Source organism: Kryptolebias marmoratus, linkage group LG14 (genome assembly GCF_001649575.2).
Source record: "Kryptolebias marmoratus isolate JLee-2015 linkage group LG14, ASM164957v2, whole genome shotgun sequence".
In the NCBI taxonomy this organism is placed as follows: Eukaryota; Metazoa; Chordata; class Actinopteri; order Cyprinodontiformes; family Rivulidae; genus Kryptolebias; species Kryptolebias marmoratus.
Window position 1 is genome coordinate 16,582,762 of NC_051443.1, and position 9,254 is coordinate 16,592,015.

A 9,254-nucleotide genomic window follows, 5' to 3' on the forward strand; every position below is an offset into this window, starting at 1 on the left:
GTCAGGAAGAAATGCAAACCCCATCCCGTGCCCGGAACAAGTCTGACCGAAAGCGCAGCCGCTGAGTGGAAACAAGCCGTCTCCCTGACAAGTGTTTTCCTACACTCACTCAGTGGGTGGAATGCCACCAAAACACACGCTCTGTCATCCTCCTTCCCTCCCTCCTCACCCCTCCAAGTTTCCCTTCAAGCCACGCCCCCTTCCCCCTCGCCCCCTCCCCTGTCTCCCCTTCCTCACCCAATGGCCGCGGTGCGCAGTCCTCGGCGCAGCTCCCGGTTGGATAAAGTCTGCCTCGGCGTCGGCTGCGCGCAAACCGACACACACACGCACACACGGCACAGCGCGGACAGGCAGCGCTTCAGTCCTGCTTCAGCCTGGACACACACTCACTGACACACACACACACTCACACACCGCGTTTCAGAACCCCGTGAGGTGGATAGTACGAGAAAATCTGCGTCGGGGAGCGTTTTTATATATTTGGAGCTCCACTCTGGAAAGGTAGGCTCTCCTTTTAAACCCTTTCTCTTTATTTATTTTTTTTTATTATCAGATATCATCGTCTTCTGTGTCTGAATGAAATCATGAAGAGCAGCAACGACAGCGGAGGCTTCAAATATCCTAAAACATTGATGGTATTCTGTTTTTTTTTTTTTTATCAAATGATCGAATCAGAGGGTTTTTGTTCCAGATAGATGTAATCCAAATGTTTTGGAACAAAGAAATGTTAAAAATGATTAATTTTTTGTCTTAATGCGCTGTTTTTGTTTCATCCGAGCACTAAATGGACCCAAAACGAACCCGTGATTTAAGATCATTTTAGCCTTATCTGCTGAATTTAAACTCTGGAAAATAATAGATTTCGCGCTGATGGGGAGGAAATCAGAGAAGTGTGTGCAGTCCTGCTGGAAATTTAGAAATAACCTTTAATAACCATAGTTTACAAAAAGAAAAAGAAAACTTTCAGGAGGCTCACTGGTTTGGAGAATTTTTGTTTTGTTTTGTTTTTAAATAGCTTTTATTTATCACACGTTGTGCCTTGTGCTCACAGAATTTTGTTTTTATAAAACAGGATTTATGTCAAATTAAGGATTATTAGGAAAATTAATTTAAAGTTTTTAATTCACCCTTACCACTACTTGATTTTAAAAAAAGCCCACAGCTTTAAGTATTTATTTATGGAAATATTTATGTTTTAAAGTGTGACACACAATTTGCAATTAGAGGAAAAATCAAATAGTTTTTAACAAAAAGTCTTTTTTTAAATATATTAAAACAATTTCAAATATCTTGTTAAGTTAGTCTACACACAAACATTTTAAAGGCACTGAAAATTAAATTCTTAAAGTAAGAGTTTTATATAAAAAAGGCAAAATAAGTTTAAATTAGGATATTTTCTCCCAATTGTTACATTTATGACATTATTAATTATTTAATCCATCACCCAGCAGAATTTGTGCTCTTAAAAAAAATAGAAAAAGAAATTAAAACAAACTCTTCATTCAGCTTCTTCTCTTCTTTAAAATCAGACATAATTTATTTAGATTTCCTCAAAACCTCACAGCAGTCAGATGTTTGTTAAATCCAATAAATTCTCTGTGTGTTTGTGATCGAAGAAAAGGATTATTTTGGCTGCTGTTCTCGCAGAATACTCTGAGGTGTCTTTTTGTTGTGGACAAAGCTGATCAGAAGACATATTTCTTCTTAAATTCAGTTGCTTCCTTCTACGCCTTTTGACATAAATCCCAGCGTTCGACGTCGTCCTGCAGCAGAAAGCAGAAAGCAGCAGCTAAAACAGATGAAGCCTTGAAAGCAAAGCTTGCACGCGGCCTAAAACGACACTCCCAACAAATTGAACAGCTTTCAGAGAGTTTCATTTCATTGCTCTTTTGGCGTAACGTCCAATAAACAAGACAATTCTTGTACTTCCGCCGCTGCTGTCGTTCGAAAAGGTTTTTAGTTTGCCAGTTTCTGTGCCGAAGCTCATTTGTTTTATGTCGATTTAGATAAAAGCGCCTACTAAAGTGACAAAATGTAAATGTCATGCAGTTGGTTTAGTTCGAAGTTTATTTATTCTTGCTTGAAGACTGATTCCTCCTTCAAAAATCCTCCTTTACTGTTTTCCACTCACACATTTCTAACTGAGGGCCGGATAAACAGACAAAAAATACCGGTTTATTAGTGTTTTAGCAGTCTGTGGTTCCAAACAATGTCTGGATAGGCGGACATTCCTTGATGTTCCGCACACATCATTAGATTGTAGGTGTTTCTAGTGTCCACAGGCCTTGCAGGCTCTTGTTTTCTGTCTCGTTAACACACAAATAATAAGAACTCTGACAGATACAGGTGGTTTGGCGACAGCGGTGTCAGGCTACGCTTTCCACGTCCGGCGAGGACGAAGACCGGCCCGGGTGTTTTCTTCTGTGCGAGGAGGAGCACGTGTGACAAAGAGTTTCATGTTTCCTGTCGTTCTGCAGTCTGGTTCCGGCGGTGCACTCGGGGGGGCACACTCATGTCAGACGAGGCGCAGTGACAGCACGTACAGAGGGACAGCGGCGGAGGAGGAGAGCGACACGTTCGGCTGGTGGAACAAGGAGCAAACACTCAGGGATATGTCCAGTAACTCTGGAAGAGGTAAATCCACAACACGAGCTGCGCTGCCCTGCCCTGCCCTGCTCCGCTCCGACTCCTGCCTGTCCTCCTCCTGCTGCTGCTGCTGCTGGCTTCGCAGGATTAACTTCACATGTGAAGAAGATAAGAAAAGGCAAATGTCAAAGAAGGACAGATGATCCTACACTCCTGCAGTGAAACAAGCTGTAAAGATCCCATCTGATTTTGCGCTGCTCAAGAATAAAACAGTAATCTTGCTGCAGGGGCCGTTAAGTTGACAACAGAGAAGGTTTTAGGGTTTTCACACCGTCTCAGAAAACGTTTAGCTTTAAAGTTTCCCCCATTATGACTGAGGTGGAAATAAATGTTGAGGTGTCTGACCCCTTCCACCCCCTAGGACACACGCAAAGGAAAATCCAACTAAGAGCATCAAAACCTGTAACACTATTATTAGCTCACATGAATGAGACCACCCTGGGAAATAAAATGTCAGATTTATTGAGCCTAATTGTGCTGACCGGTTCCACTAAACCTGCTTGTTTAAACGTGAAACAAATGTAATCGCCCTCATCAAAGAGGTCCTGGATAGCGAGGGATTCAGAAATTGTCACTCAAAAGCACACAGGGCAAAATAGCTCAAACTTCGTAGTAAATAGTGGCCTGAAGAGGAACGTGCGCGTACGGGAAGCACCTTGGGACAGTTTTTACTCAGTGAAAGAAAAGGTATACTTTAAGTAAAAGCTGGATTTAGTTGATTTAAAAGCTTCTTTTCTTGCTTCGATGGAACAAAACTGGCTAATTTTGACTGTTAAAAATGAACTAAAATCGTTGGGTTTGAAATAAAATAATTGTGTAATTCAAACAGGGCAAACGTTTCGTTGTTTTAGAGTGTGAACTGTGAGTTTTTAGCTCAGTTGCTTTTGGACTTTTGTAGCTCCAGCCTCAGAACCAGACGGGGACAAAACATTTTCGGTGTTGGGTCCCAGTCGGTTTCCAAATTAGAGCCTGCAGAGCAAACGGTCACTTCAAATTAGTGCCTAAAACTCAGTTTTTTTTCCTACTTTTTAAAGGCAAGATGTCCCGGATTTTATTACAAGCCTATTTACCATTGTTCTTCATTTTTGTTTAATTTGATCATGTTGTTGTTGTTTTATTGCAGTTTGTATTCACTTCTGATTCACCATAACTAAACAGCTTACATCTGCACAGCTTTTTAGTTGACTGAGGCTGTTTTTAGGCTTCAAACCCAACTTGATCATCAGAATCTGCTCTGTGTACCATTAGAGGCAGCTTGTGTCACAGTTTGTGGACTAATGTGCTCTGAAAATTTAATTTCTGTGTTTCTGAACAACTTGTTTTTTTTTTAATGGAGGTCTATAAGTGGGGGCTGTTATATCAACGGGATAATGAAGAGCAATAAGAAAGCACACTTCTTAGAGTGTGTCTTTATGGAAAAAAAGGAACTATTTGTCAGATAAATACACATCACAGTATTTCAGCTTTGCTCCTATCTGTATCAGCCATTTTCCTAAATGTCTCTCCGCTGATTTTTTTGGGGCTGAATTAAGGTTTAAGCACAAACATGCCTACCTCTCTGTCTGTTTGTATGTTTCTTTGGTGTGCATGGGATGTTTGTGCGCCTTCCTCGGCCCCTCCACCGCCTTCCCCCACCCCCGGCTCTGCTCGGGCTTTAATATCCTGCAGGTTGATGAAGCTTGGCGGGGAGATTTTTCTCCACACTCCGCTGCTGGCGTTAATAGAGGCTGCCCTCCTTCGTCAGATCGCCGTTTGATGTGGAAATGAAGGCTGGGAGAAAAAGAGAGAGAGAGAGAGAGAAGATGCCCTGAGAGAGATGAGCTTTAACTCAATGGGTTAAATGAAAAGTGTTGTAGGTGCTGAGCAGATACAGATATAGTGGAGGTTGTTGTCTGCAGGCTGGTTGTACCGACAAGAACAGCTGTCACCTTTTCTGCTGGCTGTTGTTTTTTTATTTAATATTTATTTATTTAAAAAAAAGAAACATTATTAATCAATTTAACTCAAATCTTCTAAAGGTTTTTATTTAACTTTATGCACAAAGAGTCCATCCAGTTTGTGGCTTATATGTAAAAGCATTCCCTAAACGTTTGGATTTCTTCAAGCTTGTCGATTGAAAGGAAAGAAAAAAATAAATAAAGTCAATTGAGGGTCAAGATTGTTTTATGGGATCTTTCTCTGAAAGCCAAACCTTTGTGGCAGTCAAAATAGAATTTCTTGGCTTACAAATGAGACTCGGGGAGAAAAAGCCAGCAGGTATTATTCGTAACGAGGTAATTAGCTCCATATAATGATCAGTCTGAAAGAACAGCTTTGTTGGCTCTAGTTAAACAACTGCTGGATGTTTTTTGTTGTTTAATTATTATTATTATTATTTTAACATTTCCTGGGTGTTTGAGTCAAGCTAAAATTCTTTGACTCAAATGGAAATATGTCATCAGATCAAGGTGAAATTTTAAAAAAAAAAAAGAGCTGTAAAAATCTCAGGGACTGGGCTGCAAAATCTTCTTACATGCAGCGATAATTACTCGACCTAAGTTGTGTTTTTCTGCAGACATAAGTGACGGTTCGAGCAGTAAAACCTGCCTGCATGTGTGCATAAACGTTAGATAAATATTGCAAAATGTAAACTTCACATTGCTTGGCAGGATCTTCGCTAAAACCTATTCCAATCAGCAGTTTGTGACTGTGTGTGTGTGTGTGTGTGAGCTGTCCTATGTTCCATGACATTTATAAGTGTTCATCCCCCCTCCTCCCCCAGGTCATGGGGGTCTTAACCAACTAGGTGGAATGTTTGTTAATGGCCGTCCGCTTCCGGAGGTGATCCGGCAACGCATCGTGGACATGGCCCACCAGGGCGTCCGGCCCTGCGACATCTCCCGGCAGCTCCGGGTCAGCCACGGCTGCGTCAGCAAGATCCTGGGACGGTAAGTCAGCCAGCCGGGTGCTCTTTGGACCTGTTCACTTGTGAGATGGCTAACACTTTCCCCTTTCGACCCCCCCTCAGCTACTATGAGACAGGCAGCATCAAGCCTGGCGTTATTGGCGGCTCCAAGCCTAAAGTGGCCACCCCCAAGGTTGTGGAGAAGATCGCGGAGTACAAGAGGCAGAACCCCACCATGTTTGCGTGGGAAATCCGAGACCGGCTGCTGGCAGAGGGGGTGTGTGACAGCGACACGGTGCCCAGTGTGAGCTCCATTAACAGGTAAAAAAAAACCTAAATGGGGAAGAAAAATCCGAATATGCCACCTTGACAAACCTTACCGTCCATTTATCAAGTCAACACAACATTTGTGAACCATTTAAAGGTGGTGCAAAGGGTTAATTAATTCCTTTGTTTCAGAATAATTCGGACAAAAGTCCAACAGCCGTTTAATCTCCCCTTGGATGGAAAAGGTCTGAGTCCAGGACAGACACTAAGTGAGTCTGTTTACAAACATCACACAGTAGAGGTTGTAGGTCACCCAACATTAGATTAAGGCTGAGAATGAGCCGGTTGGTTCAAAGCTTTAGGATGATAACTCGGTGGTGGTCTCTGTCTCTGACTCCAATCTGTGTCCGTCCTTTTGCTTGGTCCTCAGTCCCCAGCTCTGCCGTCACCCCTCCAGAGTCTCCCCAGTCGGACTCTCTGGGCTCCACCTACTCCATCAACGGCCTGTTGGGCATCCCCCAACCAAACACGGATGGCAAGAGGAGCCACGATGACAGTAAGAACTGGATCGGACCTGTGTAGTTTGAAGAAGCATGTTACCATCCCCGTCAAAACAAAGAAGAGGGTTCTCAGTCGATCCTACGTGGAAGGGAACTGGACTTAGGACTTGTTTCATCAAGAGACAAGAGAAGACGTCCAGTTGCCTTCACTTGTACAGACTTGTATTATACTCTCCCAGTTTTTAATTTTCTTTTAGTGAGCTATACACCCCTGCCTACTGGGTCTTTTTCCAGCCAATTGCCAGGAAAATGTGTTTACCTCGCTCTGACCGAAGAAACAGATAAAACTGATGGTGACACGTTGGTTGTGCATGCAAAACGTAGAAACAAAAAAACTGAATATCTGTCCCCGTAACTTCTTCATTATTGACCAATCAGTCGAATAAACCAGAGCAGGAGGAGCTGTTTAGTTTCAGCTTGATTTTGGTGCTCAAAATCGGCACCATTACCCGAATATGTTCACGGGGAGCTTCGTTGGTTTCACCGCCGAGCGCAGCATCGTGACAGATCCGTTCGAAAGACCACAAACCAAGACCGCGATTCTAATTTTCTCGTTGTCCCATCTTCCTTGGCGTGTTGTCCAGGCGATCAGGAGAGCTGTCGGCACAGCGTGGACTCTCAGGGCAGCGGGGGAGTCCCCAGGAAGCAGATGAGAGTGGATCATTTCGCCGTGGCCACGCAACACCTGGACTGTGGCTTCGATCGCCACCACTATCCGCCCGAGTCCTTCAGCTCCGCCTCCAGCAGCAAAACAGAACAGGTAGCAGTGAACAGATGGCTGAAAACTAGTTTTGGAAGTGAAAGCGTTGCTCTTTACTCAGACTGAAAGTTAAGCCCTGTTTCTCATCGCCCAGACTCTGTACCCGCTGTCCCTCATCAACGGCAGCCTAGACGAGGCCAAGAGCAGCCTATCAGCGTCCGGCTCTGTCATTGGACGAAATCTGTCGGCACACCAGAGCTTCTCCGTGGTCACTGGTGAGACGTTTAATGTCGGTCAGTTTATTTTGACCCACACAAACCACCGAAGCAGACAGAAGAGTTTTCCGATCGCCTTCATCGCTCATTCCTTTTTTTTTTTCTCCATGTTGATTTATTTTCAAACATGTTCATGATTTGTTTCCGTTCTCTCACCGACCCTGCTTGCGCACCGGCTCCCACTCCCGCTCCCTCAGAGCCCCTACAGACCCTCCCGCTCTGTCTGAAACAGGAAATGTCCCCAGAGGTGACCAGTACGAGCCCCTCGCCCAACATGGCGGCCTCCAACCTGGCCATCGTGGAGCTGCAGAAGCCTGTTTCTGTCAGCAGCAGCAGCAGCTGCAACAGCGGCGCCAACAACCATCATTTCCCCAACACCTTCAACTCATTCTCCCATCATGCACCAGTGTATGGCCAGTTCAGCAGTCAGTCTATCATCTCAGGTAACGCAGGCATCCATCTCATTTATGTTCACCATCATAGCATGAAGACAAGGGCATTTCTGGTCGTGTATAGTCAGAAAATGGTGGGGGGAAAAAATGTCCCATCAAGATGCAAAATTCACTTCATGTTTTGCCATTACTTGTGGAAAACAAAAGATTTATAAAAGGCCATATTACCTGCTGCCTATCATGCAATAGGTTTGCAGTCGTAGCAGTTGTGGTCAAAGCTTGGGACAAATAAAAACTTTATGCACACAAGATGTTCCGCTCAAAGTACATGTTGTGAATGACTCTCAGCTACTACTCCAACAAATTTTAGCTCATTATCTGTAAAATTGACTGAGTTATAGCCATTTTTTGTGTTGGCTAAGGTCAGTTGGCTGTGGGGGCCATCTTAAATTAAATCGACTCCAAAAGTCAATCAGTTGTAGACGTTCCATTCAATGATTACTCTCTGAAAGTTTCATTGACATACGTCTCATGGTTCATGAGAAATTTTGCTAACAGATAAAGAGGGTTGATTCTAACAGTTAATGCTGATGTTTTAAACGAAGATCTGGCACAAAGTGTGGTGCTTGAAGTATGTATTGGGGATCAGTCTCAGCTACTACCACGAATACAATTTTAGCTCATTATCTGTAAAATTGACTGAGATATAGCTGTTTTTGTGCTTTATGAGGTCAGTAGGCTTTTTTTTTTTAGTTTTTGCCCGACATAGCAGGAGCTGAAGTTAAATTTCGATGTGTTTTGTGTTTTTGCAGGGCGTGACATGGTTAGCTCCACCCTGCCAGGGTACCCGCCCCACATCCCCTCCCCTGCCCAGACGGGATACTCCTCCTCTGCCATCACAGGCATGGTAGCAGGTGAGACCAGAAGGGGGTGGTGGTGGGGGGGTTAAAATAAGAACTGTAGCTGGGACTGAATGAGTCAGACAGGTATGGATAGGAGGAGAGGGGGGGGGGGTGAGAAGAAGAAGAAACGCTCAGATGGAGGTTTGTAGATTAACAGGGAGACGGGTTGAGTTAATCAGTCACCCTGCCAGGGTGCTGAGGTGTGTGTGTGCGTGTGTGTGTGTGCAGGTGTGCGCGCGGATGCACACGGGCCCGGGGGGTACGGGAAAAACAGGCTGGGGGTTCCGCCCTGCTGCCCACACCCCCCCACACCCCCCACACCCAGACACCTTTGACCACACATCGCCATGGGAACCAGGGGGCCCAGGAGGGGAGAGATGCAGGGTGGGCGGGAAGGGATGTAAGGTCTGGCCGAGGAGTAGGAGGTCTTTGTGGTGTGTGTCTGCATGTGTGTGTGTACGTGAAAACAGTGCACTCTTGTGTGTGTCAAGATGGCTGCATGTGAGCAAGAAAGGGTGTGTGTGTGTGTGTGTTTTTGAAGTCTGCCCTCCGAAGCGCGAAATGAGAGGGTCTGATTTATTATTTTTCTAGTGGGCTCGCTGTGAGGAAGCGTTGATACACAATTACT

At 44.5% G+C, this 9,254-nt stretch overlaps 1 protein-coding gene across 6 annotated transcripts in view; it reads left to right on the top strand.

Annotated features, from left to right (window-relative positions):
* Positions 1-298: 298 nt before the first annotated feature.
* Positions 299-9,254, top strand: part of pax8 (paired box 8) — a 12,123-nt gene continuing 3,167 nt past the window's right edge. For 2 of the 6 annotated variants that reach the window (XM_017435721.3, XM_017435722.3), the window contains exons 1-10: positions 299-501; positions 2,478-2,634; positions 5,408-5,573; positions 5,654-5,851; positions 5,990-6,066; positions 6,228-6,353; positions 6,942-7,117; positions 7,212-7,332; positions 7,530-7,775; positions 8,537-8,638. In XM_017435721.3, coding sequence (XP_017291210.1) covers positions 2,613-2,634; positions 5,408-5,573; positions 5,654-5,851; positions 5,990-6,066; positions 6,228-6,353; positions 6,942-7,117; positions 7,212-7,332; positions 7,530-7,775; positions 8,537-8,638 — 1,234 coding nt within the window. In that variant the 5' untranslated portion in view covers positions 299-501; positions 2,478-2,612. The remainder of the gene's footprint in view (positions 502-2,477; positions 2,635-5,407; positions 5,574-5,653; positions 5,852-5,989; positions 6,067-6,227; positions 6,354-6,941; positions 7,118-7,211; positions 7,333-7,529; positions 7,776-8,536; positions 8,639-9,254) is intronic. The other 4 variants (XM_017435725.3, XM_017435727.3, XM_017435723.3 and 1 more) reach the window with 3 other exon arrangements.